Source organism: Camelus dromedarius, chromosome 4 (genome assembly GCF_036321535.1).
Source record: "Camelus dromedarius isolate mCamDro1 chromosome 4, mCamDro1.pat, whole genome shotgun sequence".
NCBI classification, from domain to species: domain Eukaryota; kingdom Metazoa; phylum Chordata; class Mammalia; order Artiodactyla; family Camelidae; genus Camelus; species Camelus dromedarius.
The window spans coordinates 17721577-17748459 of record NC_087439.1 but is presented as its reverse complement, the minus strand read 5'-3'; the positions used below and the strand labels follow the sequence as shown (position 1 = coordinate 17748459).

General features: G+C 42.9%; 1 protein-coding gene across 4 annotated transcripts in view; it reads left to right on the top strand.

Annotated features, from left to right (window-relative positions):
• The window catches only part of TMEM163 (transmembrane protein 163), a 320028-nt gene that overhangs the window by 106203 nt on the left and 186942 nt on the right, over positions 1 to 26883 (top strand). For 3 of the 4 annotated variants that reach the window (XM_064484725.1, XM_064484726.1, XM_064484724.1), the window contains one exon: positions 12098 to 12217. In XM_064484725.1, the coding sequence (XP_064340795.1) occupies positions 12098 to 12217 (120 nt within the window). Of the gene's footprint in view, positions 1 to 6427; positions 6739 to 12097; positions 12218 to 26883 lie in introns of those variants that run through there. The other variant, XM_031451313.2, reaches the window with a different exon arrangement.

The following is a 26883-nucleotide window of genomic DNA, read 5'->3' as shown; positions in this document are numbered from 1 at the left end:
AACCATAAGTTTGTTTTCTACGTCTGTGAATCTATTTCTGTTTTGTAAATAAGTTCATATGTGTCTTTTTTTTTTTTTTAAGACTCCACATATGTGTGATATCATATGGTATTTTTCTTTCTCTTTCTGGCTCACTTCACTTAGAATGATGATCTCCAGGTCCATCCATGTTGCTGCAAATGGCATTATTTTATTCTTTTTTATGGCTGAGTAGTATTCCATCGTATAAATATACCATAGCTTCTTTATTCAGTCATCTGTCAATGGGCATTTAGGTTGTTTCCATGTCTTGGCTGTTGTAAATAGTGCTGCTATGAACATTGGGGTGCATGATCTTTTTGAATTAAGGTTCCCTCCGGATACATGCCCAGAAGTGGGATTGCTGTATTGTATGGTAAGTCTATTTTTAGTCTTTTGAGGAATCTCCATATTGTTTTCCATAACGACTGTACCAAACTACATTCCCACCAACAGTGTAGGAGGGTTCCCTTTTCTCCACAGTCTCTCTAGCATTTATCATTTGTGGACTTTTGAATGTTGGCCATTCTGACTGGTGTGACATGATACCTCACTGTAGTTTTGATTTGCATTTCTCTGATAATTAGCGATATTGAGCCTTTTTTCATGTACCTAGTGGCTATTTGCATGTTTTCATTGGAGAATTGCTTATTTAGGTCTTCTGCCCATTTTTGGATTGGGTTGTTTTTTTGTTATTAAGTTGTATAAGCTGTTTATATATTCTGGAAATTAAACCTCTGTTAGCCTCATCATTTGCAAATATTTTCTCCCATTCCATAGGTTGTCATTTTGTTTTGCTTATGGTTTCCTCTGCTGTGCAAAAGCTTATAAATTTGATTAGGTCCCATTTGTTTATTTTTGCTCTTATTTCTATTGCATGGGTATACTGCCCTAGGAGAACATTGCTAAGATTTATGTCACATAATGTTTTGCCTATGTTTTCTTCTAGGAGGTTTATAGTGTCTTGTCTTATATTTACATCTTTATGGCTTCATAAATTATTATAAAGCAAGTGTTACTAGGGTCAAGAACTAGAACTTTCCCAGCCACCCCAGAAGCCTCTTCACCATATTTCATCCCAACCCCAGCCTCCTTCCCCTAGGCAACCATTATTTGGAGAAATTGTGTACATTTATGCAAACTATTAGCTCATTTTATCACAAATCTTCTTACCCACATTGCCCTTTCCTGGGATGCCCTTGGCCCTTGCAAATCACTGTTAGCACGCACCCTCCACGAAACTTTTCCAGATTGCCCCTTTCTGTGTGTTGAATGCCCATGTGTGTGTTGAACATGGAGGAATCCCAGAGATTGTGTCCTGGGTTCTGCTCCCTCTCTTCTGCATTACTTAATTACTTATATTTTGCTCATTTCATTTTTCCCTTTGGTCAGTTTTGTCCCTACATTGTCCCCTTCCTGACTATATTGTAGATTCTTTCGAAGTAGAGAGCAAACTGACTGCTCTTGCATTCCAGACCCCTGCTCCTCAGAGGGTGGTCCGCACACCAGCAGCGCTGGCATCACCTGGGAGCTGGTTAGAAATGCAGAAAATCGGGCCCTACACCTGGCTTACTGAATTGAAAACTGCATTTTGCCAAGATCCCCCGATGTGATCTTGTGCACATTCCAAGTTGAGAAGCACTGTCCTGGAGCAGTGCTTTCTCATGCTTGACTGCACACTGGAAACTCCTGAGGGTCTTCCAAAAACACTCATGCCTGGGTCCCACCCTCGGAGATTCTGTTGTAGCTGGTCAGGGAGTTGGCTTGGGCATCAGGATTCTAAAAAGTTTTCCTGGGACTGGCTTTTTTTTTTTTTCTCAGAACCTAGAACTTTAAATGCTACAACCAGGAACATCTACAGCAAACTGGGACAAGTTGGTCACCCTAGCCCTGGTAGCATAACGTGCAGGTGGAGTTGAGATGCTCAGCTCAAGAGAGCATGTGGCGAAGGCAGGAGATGCAGTACTATACCATCCTTTAAGTCTTTTAAAAGCAGAGATGGCACTGAGCAATTCTTTTTGTATGTCTTCTATTATAATGTTTTGTACACAAAGCCTTTTGCTTATCACCAATATGCTGTCTCTCCACGTAGTCCACTGTCATGCCCTTGTTTATAATTTTTTTAATGGGAAAGGGAGTTTATAATTTAACACTCACACCTGCAGGCACGTGTACACACACCTACTTCCCACTTTCCAAGGAAAGATCTTAGGGCCCTTCCTCTAAATGCTGTTCTGGGGTGACTTTGCTTCCCGTTTAGACACCCCATCATGGCTCCTCACCCAACCCCAGGCCTGCTGGGTTGGCATCTTGGAGGGCACACTAGCTCTGAGTGTCACTTATGTTTCTTCAAGACTTGCAAAAGATGACAATATGTTTATATTTGGTTTTCCAAAGCTTACCCACATAACCAAGCAAGACAAGTATCCTTGAGTGTGCAGTCTGATGTAGGGAAGTCAGGTTCCAAAGGCAAGCCCTCAGCCATCTTTAGATTCTTCTATGGCAGACATGCAGGATGTTGGTTAGGAGCAAGACCCTGGGAGCTCCACTCCTGGGTTCGTTAGCAATGGCACTTACCCCGTGCTTCAGTTTCCTTATCGCTAAGATGGAGATACTTATGTTGTGTTTACCTCTCAGACTCAAGCTTTCCCATCTCCTCCCACTTTATGTTACTTTTTTGAAAGTAGACTTTATTTTTTATGACAGTTTTAGATTGCAGAAAATTGAGACGATAGTACAGAAAGTTTCCATATACCCTGCACCCAGTTCCCCTAATTTTGACATTTTATGTTTGTATGGTACATTGTTTCAGTGAATATAACTCTATTATTATTAACTAAAGTTCGTATTTGTTTAGATATTTTCAACTTTTACCTAATGTTATTTTTCTGTTCCAGGATCCCATCCAGCATATATTGCCTTTAATTGTCACGTCTCCTTAGGCTCCTCTTGGCTGTAACAGTGAAGGCTCCCTTTCAATAGCAATTACTATATTACTGTAACAGTTGTATTATTCACTATTGTGTTCATGAAATGGAATGCATAATTAGTACTCACACACATAGTTTAAACATCAATATAATGACCTAATTATAATGGAGGAGTGAAAGTAAACCAGCAAATATTTAATATGTATTTGCTTTTATAAATGCTTGGATCTGTATCAGAAGTCATAAAATAGTCAGATACTTGCAGCTAATTATAATTTACTAGTTATAAAATAGTCAGATACTTGCAGCTAATTATAAAAAATAATACAAGACTGGAATATTACTGACACTTTTTCTGTATTTTTGACATTTTGAAATAAGAGCTGAATAAAAATATTCATATAGACATCTGGAATTACTGGGTCTGTGACATACGTTTGACAGGTGCTGATGTATTGATGGCTGACTCAGGTGCCCTGAGTGGAACTGGCTTCATTGTCCTGATTTTCCACAACGGTGAACAAAGTACAATCTCTCCTAGACTTATACAGTAGTTACATTTACAGAAAAGCCAGTCTGTATTCAAATGCTGCAAAAATATTTTGTGTTTCTATGGAAAAGTTATAGTTCTACTGTAATTAGAAACATTTTAACCACAGCAAACGTCCAGTCAGACATATGAGAGCGATGTGGGACCCAAGCAATCATTGTGCTGCAAAATCCTAGCATGGTGGGACTCCCTGCCTCCTCCTACACCCCCACTGAATGCCAGTGTCCCTTTCCCCTTATTGTGGTCACCAATTAAAGCACCTGCAAATTGCCAAAACGCCCCCTAGAGGGCGGTACTGCTGTGGACTGTGGTGCTAGACGGAGCTTAACAGACTTGCCTTGATTGATTTCTTCCTTTGTAAAGTGATAGTAGTAGTTAAGGGATGGAGACAATGCATGTAAAACGCTGAGCAAGCACACAGTGCATCCTCCAGATTGTAAGCTAATATTATTTCCCAGTCAATCAGCAGAGATTGTTTGGGGGAACACCGTGTTCTTGGCATCCAGGTAGATGTGGCTGAGGGAAAATGGGGATCAGGCCAGCACCACATTCCCTGCCTTAGACATGAAATAAGCAGTGAATTATTATGTGAATACTTGGAGGTCACAAAAAAGAGAGCCTAGGGAGATCTGGAGTCAGAGAAATCTTTCTGGGGGAGAGCAGAATGCCTTATTGAGCCAGGGCAGCTGGAACTTGAAGGAAAATATATTTATCCCATGAGTAATAAATAACTCCTAGATCCTTACTTCAGAGTGTGGTCTTCAGACCTGCGGCATCAGCAGCCTGAAGGGTTGTTAGAAATCTCAGCTTCCACCCCAAGACCTACAGAGTTAGAATCTGCATTTTAACATTAACAAGAATCTCAGATGTTCACCTGCACATTCAGATTTGATATGCGCTGGAGTAGAGAACCTTGCTCCTTTGAGAGAGCACAGACCTTGAGTGTGTGTGTGGGTGTGTGTGTAAGGGAGAGAGGGAGAGAGAAGGGGGCAAATCCTTCCACATTGTGGATGGTAGTTAAGTACTGAGAATCACAAAGGTGGTCCTAGAATAATCTACATAAGAGTGTGAGTGTGTGTGTGTTACTCGAATGAAAATTCTCAACCAAATCTATTTAATTAGAATCTCAAAGAACAAGGAGTCAGCATTTAAATACATTTTAAAAAAAAAGCTTCCCAGTTGATTTAAGAATGGGGAGGGAGCTTTTAAAAATATACACATTATAGGGGGACGGTATAGCTCAGTGGTAGAGTGTGTGCTTAGCTTGCACGGGGTCCCCCAGTACCTCCACTAAAAACAGTAATAAATAGAAAAATGTTAACCCCCCCAAACGCTCATTATCACCTATGATATTAGAATCTCTAGCAGTAGGTGAGTCTTGGGTATTTTTGTTCTTAAACGCCCCAGGTGATTCTAATGTTCGTGAGCCATGGACAGAGAGATTAAATGGGAAAACCTGGAGGAAAAAAAAAGTCTGGGTGGGGAGTAACAGGTGTGTGTGTGGGGGATGTCCGCAGACATCTGCAGGGTATCTACCTCAGGAGACAGAACTAAGACTAGGGGGTAGAAATTGTAGGTTTTTTTTTTGTTCAAATTATCATAGCGGTTTATTTTTTTCTACTTCCTTTCCTCCTTCCCCTCCTAGCAAAAAGGGGCCTTTGAAACGACCTAGTCAAAATCTTTCAGTTTGTAGTTAGATTAGTGATCAAACAGGTAAAGTTAGTTGGCCAAGGTCAACTCGAATATTCTCATTCCAACCCAACAGGAACGTAAAATGGGACCCTCTTCCTAGTTCTAGTGATGTTTCCATTGCACAACAAAAGCTAAATCCCACTCCGATTTCGATCTCAGGCAAAGCAAGAATGAGAAATGAAACTAGTGACTCTTCAAAAAAACAGGGTGCCCTCTCCCCGCAGTAGGCAGGCTTTAAATGAGGAATTGGCGTTTTAGAGGACATTAAGTCTGAAGACTGATAGACATATGAAGATGAAATCTAGATTTGGGAATTTGGATGTTGTTACCACTACATTCAAGCTGAATCTGATAAATGGCCCATCCCCCTTGGCACCTCTCCGAGGTAACAACAGCAGGCGTTGGTCCCGGCGTGGCCGACGTTGCAGCCTCGCTGCCGAGATTAGCCCCACCGCGCTAGGGTGCGAACTCCGCGCGGTCAGAGGTGGGAACGGTTGGCCGCGCCAAGAAAGCCAAGGGAGGCTTCGATCGGAGTCCTTAAATACCGGCAAGACTTGGATACTCAGAATGGAAGTAGAATGCTGGTGGGGGACTGGCTGGGACAAAGGCCCAGGGACAGTCGCAACTGGGGAGCCTGGGGGGTCCAAACATCTAGAGCGCCGTGTGGTGCCCTTAAGTTGGTGCTGGCGGGCAGTCGAAGCTCCCAGAAGGCCCGACACGAATGGGCTTGGGGGCAGGTGAATCTCGTTTTCCCGGGATGGGCGGTGAGGATGGCAACCCAGGCAGGAGATCCTGCTCAGCTTCTGAAGCCTGTGCAGCTCCAGAGGAGAAAGACGCCAAATTAGGGCGCTGCTCGCTCTACTGTTAAAGCGCAGCCGCAGGCTTCTCGGACAGCAGAGGAGTCCCGTCCAAGGGGAGGTCTTCTGTGGTCACCATCCCGCAGCACGGGTGGGGCAGGTGCCCCGACTTCCTGTTGGTCCCGGCTCCCCCAGTAGTCCCCTCGACACCACCGCGCCTCCGGGCACCAGGCCGGGCCGGATCCCTCCCTTCCCACCCGCCTCGGAGCTCGGGCTTCAGCGCTGGGGCCTCGGGGCGGGTCCCTGCCGCACGCACCTGCCCCCGGGGGCGGAGCGCGGCGGCGGCAACTGGGCTCCAGCCTCTGCCACCGGCCACGCGCACACCCCCCGCCCCCTGCAGCCGGCGCACCTCCACTCCGCGGCGCCCGCCCGCCCTCCCTCCGTCTCCGAGCGGTCGGTCCATCCCTCCGCTCGCTCCCAGCCGCGGAGCCTCGCACTTCTGACTCGAGTCCCCGCTGCGCTTGTCTTCGCCGCCGGGATCCGCCGCCCCGCGCCATGGAGCCGGCCGCGGGCAGCGAGTGCCGTAGCCCTCCGGGCCCCGCGGTCCCGCCGCCGCCCCGGGGCCACGCGCCCTTGGCAGCCGTCCCCGGCCCCCTGAGCTCCCCCGCGCGCGAGCCGCCTCAGCCCGAGGAGGAGCGGCAGCTGCGGATCAGCGAGAGCGGCCAGTTCGGTGACGGCCTGGAGGATCGAGGTGAGCGTGCGCCGCCCCGGTCCCCTTTCCCCGGCCTGGCCCTTTCCCCGGCAGGGCCCGCCTCTCCCCAGTGGCGGGTGGGGCCGGGCTCGGGGCTTGGCGCCTTGGAGCGCGCGAGGACGCGGAGCCCGGATTTCCCGCGAAGGCGCGGAGGGCAGAGGGCGGCAGCCCCACCTCCAGACGCCCGCGCCGCCCAGGCAGCCGCGCCTTCGCCGGCAGCCGTGCCTTTGCCGGAATCCGCGAACCCGACTGCCTGCTGGGCGATCCGTCAGGGGCCCGCGCCCTCCTCTCCGCCAGCCCCGGCCTTTCCGGCGCATGCTGGAAAAGTTTGCGGGAGGCGTTATGTGTGGGTTTTTTTTTTTTTTTCCTTTTCCTTTTGGAGTCGAGCACTCCCAGGGGACTCCGGGCCCCGCTTAGTTGGGGAGGATCCTGAGCTCGGTGCATCCTCCTTCCCGAGCCCCCTCTGAACCCCCCCGGCTCCCCAGGAGAACTTCCCTCTGCGGATTTAGCCTCGAGGAGTCTCTCGGCGACGTCCCCGGGGAAGGGGAGTCGGGGACCCCCGGACCTCATTCACAGGGACCTAGTTTACCGTGGGTCACAGCCCCACTGTCTGGTAAGGGTGGGGTGCAGAGGACTGGGACGCTTGGGTTCGGTCCAACCAAGCTCATTTGGATGGATGCCACTGGAACCTGGTGGTTCCCGTGTCGTGCATCCCCAGCCCCTTCAGAATCCCTCTCAAGACACTGGCCTGGAACCCCGCAAACCTCTCTTTCCTGAGAGACCAAACCCGACCTCTTTCCTGGGAGACCAAACCCGACCTTCCGACGGACAGCCCATGCCCCCTTTGAGTTGCCCACACGGGGCAGGAGAGACTACCCTATTCATTCCTGTGTATCTCTCCTCCATCTCTCTTATCCCCCCTCCCACGTTTCCTTTGGGCTCGGAGAGAGCCCTGTTCTTAGCCACGTCTGTACATTTTCTGCTTCTTGCTGAATCGAAATCCAAATCGGCCCCCTCAAAAAAGACTCAGTGGTTATGCTAAAACCGATTAGTGGCCGAAAACGGGATTCTTACAGCCAGGCCCTACAGGGAGAGCCGGCTCATCGCCACCTCCACCCCCTGTTCTTGGAAGCCTTATTTTGTTGGCTGTGGCGGGTTTTTATATTTTAGTCTTAGCAGGTTTTCTGTCCTATTCTTGGTATCTCCTGTACATTTTTATTCCGGTTTTAGTGTTCGGATGCACGATTTCTTTCCTTTTAGAAATTTTAAACTGTAGCATGTGAAACAGAAATGACATGGAAACGGCAATTCCCAGAGAATCGGCGGGGATGCTCGGGCGAGAACTGGAGCCGCTCCAGCTGCAACGAGTTCCGCACCTATGTTGCAATTTCTCCTCCTATTCTCACACAACTCGATTATCACTTCAGAGCTGATGATTGGTAACATCACAAGCACTCAGCAAAACCTATCAGTTTTACTGTAGTTCGCGTTAATTACCTTACCCTCTGCAACTAATGTAGGATTTAAAATTTTTGTATGGAAGAAAGAACTCCGGGCCGAGCTTATTTTTGTAGCATTGCAGGTCAGCTGTAAAAGCTGTCTTGTTTCTCACCACCTCACAAAATGATAGGAGGGAAAAAAGTGCTAGGGCGAGTTAATATTTAGTGTCATTTTGCAGCTCACGCTCAAGTGTAAAAAGCCCTTCTGAATTCCTTCTTAAGGTTCTTTCTCACTGGCCAACTGAATTGCATTTTCCATTATGTTATAGCATGAAAGCATTCACTGTTCATAAGCTGTTACTGTGTGAAAGCGTTGCATATCACACACTTGCCTCTCTGTTAAGATGAACCCTGTCTCCCAAAGAACCCAGAGCCTTGTAGCATTGAATGCTTCTGTTTGACTCCATTCCTGGCAGCAAAGAGTTAATGATGACTGAGTCATTTTTATTAAATAAATCAGAAGCTTTCCGAGAGAGGTTTATTATAATATCTTATGTTTGTGGTATTTTTTCTTATGGGGCAGGCCGCATCTTTCCAATATTGATTTTTGTATCCCCCAGGAACGGTTCGATGGCAGCTACCTTTTTGCTCATGGTGAGAGGATTCGAGGAGGAGGAAACCTCTGTAGTTGTCCTCTGTGAATCTCTATATCCCGCCTGGCTTGCTAGCTTCTAGTCCTAAATACTATCTCTATGGTGTGTGTGGGGGGTGGGGTGGGGGGAAAGCACCTGGATTTGTACCTATATTTGGCCTTCTCTCTTGCCCTAAATTCCTTCTGAGCTATCAGGACCCTGTTACAGGCTCCATCTGACTTCAGTCAAAGGTTCTCTTTATAATCTAGTGCTTGAGGACTTTAGACGTATTTTTCCCTTAGAAGTGATGTGGGCTGGTTCCCAGAAACCTAGTTAGCTCATATTGTCAGTAACTACAGTGCCACTTGGCTGAGCCTTGTAGTTCTAGGAGCAAGAACTCTGTGGTCCAGGACTTTCAGGGACTAAAGAAACAAAAAATAGGCCAAGGTTGTCTTATGCATGTCCACCACCTCCTTTTTAATACCCTCTCTTCTCTCCACAAGTGTTTTCCCATCATTCTGCCCCAAGTCTTAGGGCCTTAGGGTGTTTTATGCTTCAGCATTTCCTACTTCCTTGCCATCTAATGAATATTCTCCTTCAGAGAATCCAAGCGTGACTAGCCCTTAGGGGAAAGCAATTGGAACTAATTCATACTAGCATGGAAATGACTATTGCCTTCAACCTCCCTGCATGTATTTGTATCTCTTCCACCCCAGTAATAAGGTATCAGTCCTTCATTAATACAACCCTTACACTTACTCTAACTAGGCCCAAATTACACATATCTGAAATTTGAGTGGGATTAAAAATTTGAATGTGCAGGCCAGCTGTGGGTAGCAAGGATCCAGCCCTGTGTGGAAATCTGAGGTCTGCCTTGGCTTCTCTAGGCTGTGCTGACTTTCTTCTGCTTTTGAAGCACAGCTTCCTGAAAACTTTCGAAATTCTCATCACATCTCTATGGCTTGCTCGTGTGTGTGCAGTTAACACAGGCAGAAGTCGAGGCACCTGTGTGCAGATCATTTATGAGCTGGGTCTTCATAGATCATTATACTCCAGTTCCCTTTGAAGAGTGGGGAGTTTTCCATTCTTGGTATCAGCTATATTTTTAGGAAGGAAAACTAGTAGGAAAAAAGCAAAGGTTAGATAGAAATAGGAAAGTCTCCTCCCTTCTTGAATGGTCTTCTCATTACATTTATTCCAATTTTTAAAGTTTGAAACTTCTCATAGGGAGGCACATACAGGATCAGGTCTGGGGAAAGACCACCAGTCCTGCTGTTTAGAGGATTCAAGTGTTACCTTACCCAGGCAGTCCAGCCCACGTGAGCTGGCATCTCAAATTCCTCCAGGGGAGTGCTGGCCCATGGCGGGGGGTGGGGTGGGTGGGGTGGTGAGGCATGTTGGTTGGTCTGTGTGGTCAGGTCCAGGCATATTGTTGGAAACAGCTGGCTTTAGAAGGAAAAATAAATGTCATGTGGTGGAATTGAAAACCTGGATCATTGCTGTTTCTCTTAGAAAATTAAATCTATTTCTAGAAGGAACCTTGTTTTTACCCCCCAGTGGATACCCTCTCTGAGATGGTTGCTGTCAAAAAACCCAGCAAATGAACTGCTTCTTTGTGTCAGTACTTAAATGTTACAGCTTCACCTCTCCTGCAAATCAACTGGCCAGGATGAAAGAAAGATTTTTATATCATTTGGGGAAAGGGAAATAAATTACTGGGAGTCAGTGGCATCTACTTATTCTGGGTTATGGCTTTAACTGGAGTCAGGAGTGATTGTAGTTGAAAATTACAATGGGGTGTTTTTTAGCAGCTCAGGAAATAGACAAAAAAATAAAAAGAAGTAGACAAAAGGATAATTTGAAATCACTTGTATCTAGGGCAGGACTTCATAAGAGAGGTTTTTCTCTTTTCCATCCATGTGCACTTACTAAGGAACGTTTGGGGAGATTTTTACAGTGAGGATGGAGAAGGTGTTTATATTGGCCTTTCTTGGGTCTGGGTAGTAAATGCAACTGGGAAGTTTTAACAGGGTCCTTGTTAAAATTTTTGAACAGGACACAGTTTTTTGGCAACCAGAGGCTTACTGTGGGGCCCAGTCAGTTTAGAGGGAAGATGTCTTTTACACACTGTGTAGGTGTGATATGTTGCACGCTGTACAGTATTTTACAAATGGGTGCTTGAGCTCTGACTACCAATTTCTTCATTGTTTGGAGCCGTTGTGATGAGGCTGCTGCACCTCTGAAAGGTCTATTATGGGTTGTTTGGCCAGAGATGGTGTCATAGGCTCTTGTTTATGTTAAATGTTGGACTGAGAATTTGGTTCTCTGTGTGACTAGGAGATGCTGTATATGATCTATTTTCATAGAAAAGTATGTAAATCAAGATCATATGGAAGATGTTTCAGTCTTCAACCCAAAGCTGTAGAAGCTTGGGCATTGATTCAGAGTTGTCATGAATTTCTGTGGTTGAGGACTCTTAACTTTGAAAGCATAGGAGACACAATCAACCTTTTCTTACACATGGTCCACCTGGGTATCTAGCTACTCCCAGTTGTAGCAGATTTACCTCGCTTTAATATTCTGAGAATTTTTTGACATATGCTGTGTACAAAGGAATAGATGCTGTAAAGAAGAAAGAGGTGGGCAGAAAACATGGCATATACTTTAGGTCTGATGGCTGTTGGTTGTGTTTAAAGAGAAATGGTCCATATCTTCCTCCTGCTAATTGTCTAAGGGAGCAAGGAGGGCATTTGTATTCCATGACTCATTGCTTTGAGCAAAACCCAGTCCACCCTTGGGACCATGCTGGTGGATCTATGCAAATCAGTGCCAAGGCTGAGGACCCCCAGTGCCCAGCCCAATGTGGACTATTCGTGCTATTTTCCTAACGAAAGGGCCTTGTTAGAAGGAACAGTGCCTACGTGAGCCAGTGAACCACTCAAATTAACACAAGGGCAGGGGGATGGCGGGTGTCATACATGAGGTCAGGGAGTGGTATGGTCACAGGGTCCTTAAAAAGAGGACAGCTGCCATTAACCTGTGGGAGCCAGAAAGCCTGATTTCCATGTGACTCTCGTGAATGTTAAAATGCACCTTGGATAACTGACTCACTTTGTTGTATACCTGAAACTAACATGATATTATAAATCAGCTATATTTCAGGAAAAAAAAATATGTCTTGGCCTGCGGGCTGTCAGTTTGCAATCCTTGGAATAAGAAAATGTAGCTCTGGCTGTGGGTTTCTTAAGAAGGAAATGCCTAACTTCCTTTTCTCCTTGTATTTGTCAGGCTTACTAGAAAGCAGCACTCGACTAAAACCTCACGAAGCCCAGAACTACAGAAAGAAGGCATTGTGGGTCTCCTGGTTCTCCATTATTGTCACACTGGCCCTGGCGGTGGCTGCCTTCAGTGAGTATCCGGAGTCTTGCTGATCGATGTATGTGCTGATGTTGCCCGTTTTATTCTCTGACTCCTGTGGGATGCGCTTTTGCTTTTAGTTGCTTGTTACTGATGAGGAAATTTTTTTCAATGGTTGCAGAGTCAGGGTGCTTATAAATTAGTAAGATGGCTTCTCTCCTCTGCAGAGGAGAGAAGTGGTTAAGAAGAAGAAACAGAGAACAGGACTGAGAGCCTTGGCTCTCATCAGTATGCGGGTTCGTGGAGGTAGATTCTGGCTGCCAGCTGAATAGTGAAAATATTCTCCTGGTGGATGCCTTCAGCCAGGGCTGACATATGACAGACATGCATCCTTGAGATTTATATTTTGAGCTTAATGCAACCAGAAGAGTGCAGTATTTTAGTCTCTCCTTTCCTCCCGACTATATCTGTGGAAGGTTTAGAATAAAATCATCTGCACATTCTAATGAAAGAAAAATGGGAGGGTCCTCTCTCAAGTTTTCAGTGGCCACGGAAACAAAAATATTTATTATAATCAAGAAGAACTAAGACAACGGAACACTTTCCGCTGATGGATAATCCTGTTTCCATGGTAGGAAGCGCCAGGACATGTGTTTTCTCAGCTAACATGGGCAGCCTATAGAAATGTGGGTGCTGTTTATTCTTATTAATCGTGCAATGATTCACAAGCTTAAGTAATGACATTCAGCTTTAGCTCAACCTTGCTAGAAACCACAGTGCTTTTTCTTTCTTTATGCTGGGGAAAAGAATGTACTTTGTGCATTTCATGATTAATTTATGACCTTAACAGAAAGATCTATATTCTAAGGGATTAATATCATATAAGGTGGCTCATGTGACAGCCCACTGAGTAGATGAAGAAAGGGCTGTGTCCGCTGGAAGATACTGCCCTCTGTGTCTTTAAAATTCTGCTCTGTGCAGTTACAGCTGCTGATAGAAGTTGGTGTTGGCTCCCAAGAGGAATTATTAGAATTTGGCCAAATGCTCCCTGCAAAACTAGGCATATATTCCTTGAAGCAATTTATATTGGAAACACTGTACCGTGTCTTGGCTTTTTTAAGAAAAGCCACACATTTAGAAGCCAAGGATAATGCATTTCAGGGTAGAAACATTTACCCATGAGCCAGAAATCTAATCAAGTAGAATTCTGATTCCTGAAAATAGCTACTCCTTCCTCTCTCCTCTTCTTTTTATGCTGAAACAAGGATAACAAGCCCGATTGATGTCCCTGGAGGATAATTTAGTCGCGGTGGCTGGTGGTGGGCTCTGAATCTGACACCCTAATTTACATATGTAAAGAAAGGAATGTCGTGAAGGGAGGTGATATACAAACAGAATAATAGTTACTCAGACACGTCTGTATGTCTGATAGAGCTGTTACGACTTTATAATGTGGGCGTTTGAATGAGGACCTGAATGTGAAGAAATATTGAGTAAGTTTTTCCTTTGGGAGAAGAATCCTACATTTGATTTACTTAATCTCATAATAAGGAAAAATTAGGAAAATTTTGGTTATGCCTGATCAGTTGGGTTATCTTGACAATTTTGTTCCATTTAATAGGAAAAGACTGTCGCATAATGCTTGTGGACTAAGAATATTGCTTTGTCGAAGGGGGTCCTTTTCTTTTCAAAATGATTTCACCCCCTTTTTAAAGCAAGCAAATAATTTAACTCCTCTAACTTCTTGCCTATAAAATGTTGGCATTGGTATACGCGTGATATTATAATCTATGTTGTTGTCTATAGTACATTGAATTTGTTCCCAAGTTGCTTTCAACTGCTTTGGTTCAGTTAATATAGAGATAAACTATATTTTTTCCCATTTTAACGATACAGTAGCTTTAGTGTGTGTGTGTTTCATATTTTAAGCCCTTGGGGTGGTCTCTGGTTTTATTGTTAGGGTTGTTGGTTTTACCCTTTAGTTTCTTAATTGTATTTGTAATATGGAATATTTAAAATCTTTTTTTTAAAGCATTTACATCTTGACAGATTTTTGTGCAATCCTTTTCATAGTTTTGAAGGGAAAGAAAATCGATAGGGATTAAGCCATAGAAGCTGACTTTTGAAGTTGTTTAAATTAATATTTAAAGGAAAATGGTATGTTTCAGAAATAGCAATAAATATATTTTTTAAACAGTATCAGAAGGAGCCCCAGTCTTATTCTCCAAGGAGGTGGTTGGCAGAAAGGCGGGATAAAATGGAATAGTCTGGCTTGGTGAACCCCTGCTCCATCCAGTGAAATGGTCAGGTTGAACCAATTAGTATTTTTAAAAAATTGCTTTAGAATTACTAGAAGTGATCTTTTGAGATGACAGAGAAGTCTTTGGAGTGTGTGTATGTGTGATGTCAGGGGGTGATAATCATGATGAAGAGTATTTATTGTCATGTCTTCTTGCCACTACTGGATGGTAAACTCTGGGGGCAGGATGAACGTCCGTTTTGGCATGGAATCAATACTGAAGGTTGTTAAATGAATAAGCTGAGAGATTTTTAAAAACTTTTTTTTTTTAGTTAGGTGGAAGGAAAAGATTTCTTAGAAACAGATTTCATCTAAAGGTTTGTGGAGATCCCAGGCTAAGGTCTCATTTATTTGGCAAACAATTGAATTTTTTTGAGGCAGTTGGATGGTCCTTCCAGCAGCTCTCCTGCTCAGGGCTGTGTCTTGGAGCCACATCTGCTGGTTCAGTTAGAAACTCATCTTTGTCTCCTCACCTGCCATTTTCTCTTGAATCGTAGATGCTGATTTTTAGCTGAGCATCCTCTGAAGAAATGCTGTGGTCTCTTTTGTGTTTGGAAATGAGAGTGATGGATATATGTGGGTTTTGGGGACACCTCTTTTCTCAGAACTGGCAAGACTCAAATTTTAAACAGTGTGTCCACTGCAAATAAAGACGATTACCCTTCACTGCCTATGAGCTTCCAGGTAATCAGGTATGCTGTGTTTTTTCAAATTAGTAGTTTCTAGAAGACCTACTGATAAAACTAGCTTTGGTCAGCATTATTGAGTGATCTGTGATAAATCAGTTATATATGTAACTATGATTGACATACATGTGTCCGGTATGGTCTGAAAAATTAGGTGAATTTTCAGAGTTTGTGACTTGAAAGTATTTTGAAAGGAGTATGTGCTTTGAAAGGGATATGAACTATTTTTGATAATACTTGGTAATGTACTGATTTTTGGACCTGTTCAAATGCTGATATAAAACCAGATGGCAATACATCTTGAATATTTCAGAGACAGCTCTAGTTTGGCTTTAAAATTACTTCTGTTTATAATTGGTAGGCAGCATAGAAAATGGCAATCCTGTTATGAACAAACCCTAAAAAAAATCTGTTTTAATAATGAGGCTAGAATGAGAACAGAAGTTCTGTTTCAGAATTCAGGGTTTTGACATCATTGATATCTTTGTTAGAATGATTTAGGAAAATGCATTCTGACTCTTTCTGAGGTTTGAATGAGTGCAAGTTAATTTTTAGGCGCTCGATACATGTTCTGTGGGAAATGAAGATATATTTGAAACATTCTCAGGGGAATACCTTTCCTAGAAACATAGTTCCACTTAAAAAAAAGAAAAAAAGGAATCCAAACTAAGATCTCAGAAAAAGCTCACTCAAAAATTTTGTGAATCAGATTTAAGAATGAGAAAAATTTCTGAAGGGAGTGAGTTTATATTGGGGAATTTTTATATTTATATTTATATTTATATTTATATTTATATTTATATTTATATTTATTTATATATAAAATAATTTATCTGACTTCAGTGTAAATGCTGGACCCTTAAAAATGATCAAGTGTACTTACTCTTTTTCTTTTTAATTTCTGAGTCCAAGAGTTGAGAGATAGATAAAATGAAATTACAGATTCTTCTATAAACTCAACAAAATATGTCTGGGAACTTTGTTAGTTATTCTCTCCCCTGACACATTTGTGAGGTGGAAAAGGCATAAGACCCTCCTGTGGCTCTCTGGTTCCCTGAGAGTAACATAGTAATGGTTACCATGGCCTCAAATGTCTGGCCTGACCCGGCCCTGGCCCGCTCTTTCTCAAGACACCACAACTTCTCAGGACTGGAGCACGCATCCTTCAGCCAAACTCATCTTCCACGGATATCCAGGAGGCTAACTCCTCAGAGAGGCCTCACCAGCCCCGAGGAGTTTTCTCCATCGCTTGTGTATTTCCCTCATTCCAGGTCTCCCCCTTGCGTCCCCAGCTCCAGTAGATAATGACGTGGGTGAAGCCCTCACCTCCATGCTGGCATCCGAGACTCAGCCCTTGACCTGTTTCTCTGAGCCGAAGTCTTCAACAAGCAGCTTCCATTCTGCTTCTAGAATGATCATTCTTGTTTACTGCTCTTACTTATTTCTACCGATGAAAGAAGTATGTGCACATTATAACAATCCAGGAGGCCAAGGGGTCACAGTGCCAGTCTCTTTCCCATCCTAACCTCTCTCTCCCAGTTCCTGCTCCCCACCCCCCCGCCTTGTTGTCAGTGTCTTATATTTTCTTCTAGACATTTTCCGTGCATCTGATGCCCAGGTGTAGTGCCTGGATACACCTGCTGGCAGCTACTTAGGTTAGATCTAGTGTCTTACTTTGTTGGTGCTTAAACAGCCCAGGTCTCTTCCCAGCTACTGTTTTCCCCATGTAGCATGAAGTAGATTCGAGGTGGAGAGTCTTCCGGAACAACTTCCCAGCCGCGTCCTGCCTGGGCTGCCGATCGGGTCACGGGGTCGGGGGAGGATGCGGGCAGGAAGTTTGTGAGCTGCACCCTGGGCGTGTTGATGGGGATAACTTGCTCCCTGTAAGTGTGCTGGGTGGATGATAACCACAGGGGGCTGCTTCTGAGCAGCTGAAGCTAGGAGGGAGGAACAGGCTGAAACGCGGTTTGGGAACGTCATCCTGATAACACTCCCCGCCTCTGGGTTCCTCCTTCAAACCCTCATGGTCCTGTCTTCAAAGGTTGATGCCTGTCCCACCCTTGTCCCCACACCAACGACCCCGCTTTGCAATGCTGGCTCTCTGATGGTACACGGAAGGCAGAGTAGTATTTCAGTTGGCTCCTCTGAGTACCACAAGGCTCCTCCTGATCCTGGTCCCTCCTTCCTGGCTGGACTCACCTCCTCCCATCTCCCAGCTTCCTGCCGCGCTAGCCCACAAATTCTCCTTCTACTTCCCCAGATGCTGTGTCCTGCTCTTCACTGCCATCACCGTGCACCTGTTCTGCCCTTGGACTCAGAAACTCTTAGTTCCTGACCCCCATGCTTTGTTTTCTCGCTGAATTTTATGTATCTCTCAAAATTGAGATGAAAGATTCCCCTCTTCCGGGAAGCCTTCCCTGACGCTCCAGGCTGATTGAAATGCACCTTGGTTCCCGTGGTCCCGCGGACACTGGTCACTCAGGAACTTTACCCGATACTTGCATCGTTGTGCGGTTGCTCTTCGCACTACACTCCTCCGAGGCCGGGTCCCGTCTTCTCCCTTCTGTCTTCTCAACCCCTAACACAGTTGGCGCTCAGATATTGGTTGGACTAGAGTCATTTTTGAGGTCTCTCTGCTGAGGCCAACGTGGCTGCAGCAGGTTGAGGATGTATGTTTGCAGATAAAGATCTCAGAAAAAAGGGGGCAAAGTATAGCTCACTGGTAGAGCGCATACTTAGTGTACACGAGGCCCTGGGTTCAATCCCCAATACCTCCATTAAAAAAAAAACTCAGAAAAAGGAATAGCAGCTTTTTCAAATGAGTGTAAACCAGGGGGAAAGCTGCACCTGGGACGCCTCTACCTCTGTGCATAGCGGGGATGGGGAAATGGGGGATGCAGGCCCCTTGTCTCCCCTTCCCCGTCCCTCCACTACCCCCAACCCCGTCTCCTCTTGGACAGAAGGATCCAGGGTTCTGTTGATGGGGACTTGCTCACTGCTACTAGAGCACATCTTTGAGTCTCCACACTGACAAAGAGCTGCTGTTTCCAACGGAGAGTGGAGGAGGGGTCTCAGCAGCTGCTTGCAGTTCTGCCTCCCTCCTCCCTGCATTCTGCACACAGCATTTAATTAAAAGTGTGGCCAGGGTGCATTAGCATGGGGGTGTCCTTGTCACACTGCCTTGGTGGTGACTCAGGGGAGCTGGACGGGGAGCCCCAGCTGGACTCATCTCATTAGGCCTGGCCCTTCCTTGCTGAGCCTCGGCTCTGCTAGGAAGTGGGCCGGTGCCTGTGGGAAACTCAGGAGGGTTTTTCCCATTTTTTCCTGTTGCCTCTCAGTCTCTTTCTGGTCCTATTTGTTAGCCAGTGACAAGAAGGAGTTTTCTGGTCTGCTTGTATTCCAGGGCTGTGATTTCATCCTCTGGGAATTGCCTCTTAAAGATGAATTTCAGGCCTAGCTCCTCATTGAGATGTTATTTCCTGGTGCCCTGTCCTCAGGGCTGAAACGTAGGTTATTGAGAATCAGAAGTTACAGATGGTGCCCGCCGAACTAAGAGACCCCTCCTTCCCCCAATAAAGGAACTTGGTCCTCACTTTGCATTCCTGGCAGCCTGTCCTTCCTTCTAGCGGGTGGATGTGTTCATCCAGTCCTTAGCAAGTGCCTGTTGCAGAGGGACAGTATGCTGTGCTGGATACCACAGAGGACATTAGGGAGTGGAGCAATCTGTCCGACCTCTTGAAGAGCTTAGGTCTAATGGTAAGGGGAAGTCTGTCGACGCCAGAGCAAAATGATAGGGCAGTGGGGTAGGATGGATAACCTGAAACCCTCCCCTACTCCCCCACTAGACACATAGGATACTTGAGAAAGGACATCACTGATTGTTAGAGAAAGGCCAGTCTACAGCCCCCAGGAGTGCCCCCCAACCCAGAAGCAATGAGGTGAAGTCAGAGCTATTAATGCAGAAGCCAAGGCTGCCCTGGGTGGGAGTGCAGGAAGGCTTAGGAAGGGCTTAGGAAACTAAGATCTCAGAATAAAGTAAATGCACTGGAGGACTTTACCTTCAATGGAAGGATGGATCTGAATAAACTCACTCACTAGCCCAGGAAGACAGTAAGGAAGCTTATCTGACTCAGCATAGCTCTGCACGGGGTGAGGGTTGGGAGTCTTCACTAGAATTTACAGCTGTGAGCCTGACCTCACACAAGTTTGTGTTTGGAATTTTCATAGGTTGACTTCCTAAGAAATAAAGTCCGAGACTCTGAGATTTACTGCAGGAAGTGTCTTGGGGGTGGAGGCTGGGAGAGACTGTCAGGAATACTACCCGAAAGGGAGCAAGGGGCACAGGGCAGAGGGCGAAGTCAATGCTGTTGCCTCGGAGGCTTGTCCCATGGGGACTTGAGGCTGGGATGACCCTTCAGAATTGTTAATCAAAGCAAGGTTGCCAGACCAGTCATGGGTGTGGGGTGCCCCATGGAGAGGTGCAACCTTGGGATTCCTTCTGGAGAGGGCAGAGCTGAGAGGGATGTAGCTGAGAGCCATCAACAGCCTTCATCCCAGCAGCTGGAGGGATGGATGCCCAGGTCCGAAGAGAGGATCTAGGGCATACACCATAGCGTCCACTTTAGGAGTTGATACCACCCTGGGAACCCTCCAGCTGAGATGTTAAGGAGGATGTGGTCCTAGGTTGGAAATACCCAGGGAGTACCTGAAAGAAGCAAGTGTAGAACCTCAGCTAAGCCCCAGCAGATGAGCTCATCATTTTTTCAGCACTGGGCAGCTCCGGAGGAAGGGTCCACCATGACAAGAGTGACACAGCGGCATGGGTAGGACTTGAATTACAGATAAGAGAATTACCTGACAAAATCTGTAAAATGAATATATTTACAATCAAAAAGGAATCCAGTACATGGAAGGAAAAGACACTGAAAAGAGGAACTGGAAAATAACCAAATAACTATCTATTCTTGTTGTTTTTATGCAAGTCGTAACATGGATGTAGTTTTTTAAAAGTTAAGCTCTGTAACAGTCCCCCCTCTCTGTTTCCTCCTCGTCCCCACCCTGGCAATCATTTTGCCTCCGGTTGATTTTTGTATTTACATAAGTATGAATAAATGACAGACTTCTAAGGCCAGCCCTTGCATTTTTGTCTTTTAGGCATTATTTGTTGACTTCCCACCATGGAAGAAGATAATTTACTCTTTACCCTCCTAGCCCCACACAAATATGCCGACTTCCTGAATTTCCATCCTCCCATAATAGTTCTGGTTTGCATTATTATGATTCTATAAATCTTGCTCACTGAGCTATACGGTCAAGAATGATGATTTCTTTTCTGCACCATTTTTAAATTTTCTCTGGTTTTAATATCTGTTTTGTTTATTCCTGTGTTTACTTTTCTCTGACTTTGCTTCTTATTAAACTCTAATTCAGCACTTTTATTCCAACCTCAACTTCTCTGTGGTATTTTCAGATGCGTAATTATGTCAGTTTCTTCTTGAAGAAATCTCTCTCAGAACCATTTGATATCCTCTCATCTGATTGGTTGCCCTTTCTACAAGGTGCCTTAGCTGCATCCTCGGATCACCTGTCACCACTGATTTGGGCATTCCCAGTATTTCTCCCCTCCCTTGACTCCCCCGTTTCCTGGATACCATGTTTTTCTCTTTTCTGGTTTACACCCTTATCTTCTCTTAACTCCCTAGGAAGGGGCACATGGGAAGTGAAGCTTTCAAGCCTGAAATGTCATTAATATATCCTGACACTTGACTGATGGCTTAATAGAAAATTCTCAGTAGGAAATAATGTTCCTTAAGCATTTTGAAGGTTTTGCTCTGTTCTATTCTTATTTCTAGGGTTACTATTTAAATCCTAGCCCATTCTAAATCCTAACCCTTTGTATGAGACTTGCAGTGGCAGGGTCTTTTTCACCATGTATGTCCCATCTTTGTCTGTCTGTCTGTCTTTTTTCCTTCCTTCCTTCCCTTTTTTCTTTTCTTCTTTCTGTCTGTCTGTCTGTCTTCTTTCTTTCTGTCTTTCTTTCTTTCTGTATTTTTTCCTTCCTTCCTTCCCTTCTTTTTTCTTTTCTTCTTTCTTCCTTCCTTTCTTTCTTTCACCATTTATCATTTCTGCCTTTTTCCTCTACTTTCTGAGAAATTTCTTCCACTTTGAAGTCCTACCTTTTTACTGAGATTTTCATTCCTACTATCAAGTTGATTTTTTAATTGTCTGAGTGTGCCTTTTAAAAGTCACCCGACTTGTCTTACTGATCTTTTTCATAGATCTTATCTTTCTGAAAAAGTATTAATGATAGTTAAAAAAAATCTTTTGTTTCTTGTGATGTCTTCCTCCGGAGTGCTTTTTTTTCGCTGTTTCCCTTGGGCTCATCATTCATGTGAGGAATCCTCTGAGTGGTGAGCCTTGATTTTCTGCACAAGTTAAGAATACGTGTTGAAAAGCTGACTAGAGTTCTGAGCCTGTGGGTGGACTTCCCTGTGGGTTGGACTGTTTCGTTGGGTGGATTGTGGTTTAATGCTTCCCAGTCCTTCCTCTTGGGCTTCGCAGGTTGCCCAGAGAAGGGCGTTCTGATCTTCTGCCTGGAGGGTGAACGCCCGACTGCCTGAATTTTGCAAGCTGAGTTTGGGAGGAGGAGTGAGATCTCAGGTTTCTATTTGGTCTGCTGGTTATGAACTTGGCTTGGTTTTCCCACCTTTAGCTAAGTCTGGTGTTCCTCAAACAAGAGACTGTTCGACTTTCTTTAGAGAGTCAACCTCTACTATCTGATAGGACATGTAGGGGGAAGGGCATTGCCCTTCTGTGCAGAGCTGGGGAGGGAATTTGGAGGAGTGCTTTTTAAATAGACTTTGAATCCATCACTGTTTTCAGTTCTCTTTGTTACACTGTACCACCAATTCTTGTTGTTTCCCCGCTTCTCCCAGTGCCCTGAGTGTAAGTTGGGTTGCCTTTTTGCTTTCACGCTGCCGTCTTAGGAATTTGCTTTCTGGAGTCTGTTAAATCAATTACTACTTGCCCATATGTTTTCTAGCATCCAAAAATAGGTTTTGTTGCCTTTTCCATTTTCTTCTTCTAATGGATTTGTCTTCCTTTTAAAGAAAAATTTCTCTGCTCTTGATTTAGTGAGTTTTTTAGAGGTAGCAAATGTAAAAGTGAGGAACCATCGTGCCATATTTCCCTGGAAGTGTCAAATGCAACAATTTGTAATGAAAAATATAGTTAGTGAATCAGAAATCAATGCGAAATTGTGAACCAAAATGTAGTCTGAGGAACTTACCCCGAATGTAGCACAGTCATACTTCTCTGTCATATTTTCTATCCAAGAGACACGGAGGTTAGGAAAATTTCCAGTATAAATGGGTAAAAATTCCAAAAGTAGGAAAAGGGAAAACAGAGAAGAGTTGGTGTATTTAGAGGTATCTGAGACTTTTAGAATTGTTGGAAGAAATAGTGTATATACATTTTAAACCATTAGGGGGGGAAGAAAGAATTAGAAACTTATGTTTTTCAGTAGATAGCAGGAAAAGTGGGGGGGAAGGGTGCAGAAAAAGCATAGAAAGTGCAAAAAGTAGAAACAAATCCAAAAGTTTGAGTAGTTAAATATAAATGGATTTAATCTATCAGGTAAAAGTCAGGTAGATTGGATTTTAAAAATCTAGCAGTGTACTGTTAGTGGGAGGTAAATTTAAAACATAAAGCCACAGAATGGCTTAAGTATAGGGGTAGAAAAAGGTGTATCTGGCAAATAGGAACCAAGTTAGTGTAGCTTTGTTAATCAGAAAATAAGAGACTTGAAGACAGAAAGCATTATTAGGCATAAAAGGTGTCACTATATAAACAAAGGTTCAGTTTATGCAGAAGACAAAACATTTGTGAATCTGTATTTACCAAACAAAACTCCAAAGCCCCTACCACAATTGGTGGAAATGTAGGTGGAAATTGACAAATCATAATCATGATGGTAGACTTTATTGTTTCTCATTTTCTTGTTGAAAAATGAAAAGACAAAAAATTAGTGAAGACACCGACTATTTGACTTATGGAATTCAGTGGTTTTCGAACATTTTTGACTGCTGTCTGTAGTAAAAAAAAAAAATGCATGTGACCTAGTATATCTGAACTTATGTTTTGCATATATGTATATATATAACATGTCATCATACCTAAGACACGTTTAATTATAATATGCTACGTGAGTTTTGCATGAGGAAATTTTTAAAATGCTGCTGTTGAACTATGTATCATGCTGACCATTGTGTGAGTGACTTGATGCCAGGGATTTTAAAATAAGGAAAAAAATGTGCACTATGATCATTTCTCTTCTCTTTCATTATAAAAAGTGCTGGTCACAACATACCAAATTGATTTTATGTGCCACCAGTGGGTTGTAACTTAGTTTAAAGAAAAGGGGTCAGTGTTGAACTGTGCATCCAACAAGTCTGTTTAATGTTATGGAACATTTATAAATGTGACCACTTCTATGGTCATGAAGGTAGTCGTATCCAATTACTAAGAAGCTGTATTTTACAGTGGTCTCTCTCCACAGTGCAATGATCATTTGCAATCAAGAATAGCTAAAATACCTTTATATATTATGATGTATGCTGGGAAATTAACACCTTTCTGAGTATCTCAAGGGGGAGAGAGATTAAATATTTAGAATTTAAAGAAAATGAGAAACTGAAAATTGATGAGCAAAACTATCTAAAGCGAGAGACTAAGAAACAGAAAAACAGTGAATCCAAGATAGATGGAAGAAAGAAAGCAGTATATTAAGAGTACAAATTAATGAAAGAGGAAAAGATACAATAGAAACAATGAAACTAAAACATGTTTAAAACTAATAAGATAGGCTTAGCTCTGGTAAGACTGATCACAAAAGAAAAGGAATGAAGAAAAGTAATTAGGAATTAAATGAGGAGCAATAATTAGTAATAAAGAAAAATTTAGGAAATGATATGATTATTTATAGTTTTATGCCCATAAATTTGAAAGCTTAGGTGAAATGCATGGTTTCCTAGAATCATAATCTGTCATGATTGACTTGAGGGAAAAGATGCCTGAGTATGCCCTATTTAAATTAAGGAAGTTAATCTAGGCCATTGATTCTCATTCAGGCATGATTTTGCACCTAAGTCCCTGCCCACTACATTACCAGGGAACATTTGGCAATGTAAGGAGACATATTTGGTTGTCACAACTGGTGCTGCTGGCATCTGGTTGACAGAGGCCAGGGGTGCTGCTAAATATCCTACAATGCACAGGACAGCACCCCACAACAGAATTATCTGGCCCAAAATGTCAATAGACCAAGGTGGAGGAACTCTGATCTAGGCCAACATGATTTTGCAGGTGTTTTTATGAATAGTCAACAATTAGATAATCCCAGTCTCATGTAGTCTGTTTCACTGAAAAAGAAGGAAAGTTTCTCATATCATTTTGAGACTGTTTCTTCGTTGATATTTAAACCAAAGACAACAGAGAAGAGTTGATTGATAAGCATCACTCATGAATATAGTTGCAGAAATCTTAAATAAGATACCAGCAAGCTAAATCTCTCTGTGCTTATATAACAAAGCAGTAACTAACCATCATTACCGTGTTGTGTTTATTTGATGAATGCAAGGATGGTGTAATTAGAATATTTATTATGTAATTCACCATGTTCATAAATTGAGAGGAAAAGTTACAGCATATCTCAGGAGACATGCAAAAAGCATTTGCTATAATTCAAGACAAAATAAAAACTTTTAGCAAAGAAGGGAATTGTTTTAACCCGATAAAGGGTACCTAACTTAAAATGTCGACAATTATAAATGGTAAATATTAGAAGCAATCTCATAAAATCTAGAATGAAGATAAGGGTGCGTGCTATTATCACTTCTCAGCACTGCTGTTGATGTCCTAGCCAGCTCAATAAGGCAACTAAGAGAAGTTAAAGTGCATATGTGGGTTGGAGAGGGGAAAAAACCCCTCAGCATTCCTCATGTGTGGTATATATAGTCTGCTTTACGGAGAGAAAACAAGGGAGTCTGCAGACACTGTTAGAAGAAATAACGTATTTCAGCAAGGTTGCTAAGGATGAATAGGAATTTAATGTACAAAAATCAATTGTGTTCCCATACAATGGCAACCTAGAAGTAGAATTCTTAATTTTCATAACGATACCACTTCTGATAGTAACAAACCAAAAGGAATAAATCTAATATATGTACAATTCCTTAATGGAGAAAGTTATAAAATATTATTAAAGTGCATGAAATAAAATCTGAAGAAAGCTCAGCTAACAAAAAAAATAAATACAATAAAAGTTTTGAAGAAAAATCTGAATAAAGAGAGAAATCCTATTTTCATGATTTGGAAGACATATAATAAAGATATCAATCTGTAGATTAACCTGAATACATGCATTCACTAAGAATTCCAATAATTTTTTTTCAATAAAGTTGATAAGCTCTAAAATTTATGGGGAGGAATAAAGGACTAAGAATAGCTAAGGAGATTTTGAAGAATAAGGTGCATGCCCTTTTCAAAACTTTAAAAACTACAGCAGTTGAGGTTATGGTATTTATTGGGACAAACATACCAAGGACGTTGAATAGGGAGTTCAGAATTAGTACCACACTTATACGGAAATTGATATGTGAGAGAAGAAGCATCACTGATTGGGGGGGAAATAATGGTACTGGAAAATTGGTTGTGTAGAAAAAAATGCAAATTTCTACCTCCCACTATATACAAATACACATTCCAAGTAAGTTAAGAAACTAAACCTGAAAAGCAGAAATGTAAAACCTTAAAATGAAAATGTGAGAATATTGACCTGGCATATGACCGGGCAGTAAAGATTTTGTAAATTTAAGACACAGAAAGTACAAACATCAATAATTTTTTAACTATAACAATTAAAAAAATGAATAAACTTAACATCAGTAAAATAAACGTCAGTAAATTTAACTACAGGCAGACTAAAAACTTTACGCATAAGGAAAAAAACCATATAAAGGTGAAGATGAGCCTCTGGGAAAAGATAGTTACAAAGCTTGCGCCTTTTGTATGTATTTAAGGAGATACACGGACTGTTCATACACTTTTATTTGACAGCAAAAAACTGGGAGGGAGACAGAGGTCCATTAACAGACTTGACAAACAAACTGTAGTGTCTTAATACTGTCGATTTCTATATGTAGCACCAGTTTTCTGCTTTATGAGACCCAATGTACCCTTTTTTATAACTAATATTTTATCATATATATTTTACTGTCTTAAAATAAATTTCCATGTGTATGTATGTATATATATATATATATGTGTGTGTATATATATATATATATACACAAAAATAGTGTTATATCCTAGATGTAATATAAGGTGAAATAAAAGAAAGATAAATTTGAAGAATATAGTGTATATCTAAGTATATACATGCTTGGTGTGATGATATTAGTAGATACTACTAAGCAATTAGTTGTCTACATTTGGATATAAGGAGAAAGTTGGAATCTAAGAGATAAGATCCCATTGTTGACATTTTCCTTTGTGTGACTTTTGGAGAAGAGCTGTTTAAAATAGGTATATTGGTTTGCACACGTAGCGTCATCATCATTGTGACGACTCCAAGGACAGACTGAGTGTGTGTTATCTGAAACCCTATGAGCGGAAATTTTTCATTGGGCAGGAGTCTCTTCAATATCTTAGACTATTAAGATCCTTGGCTCCCT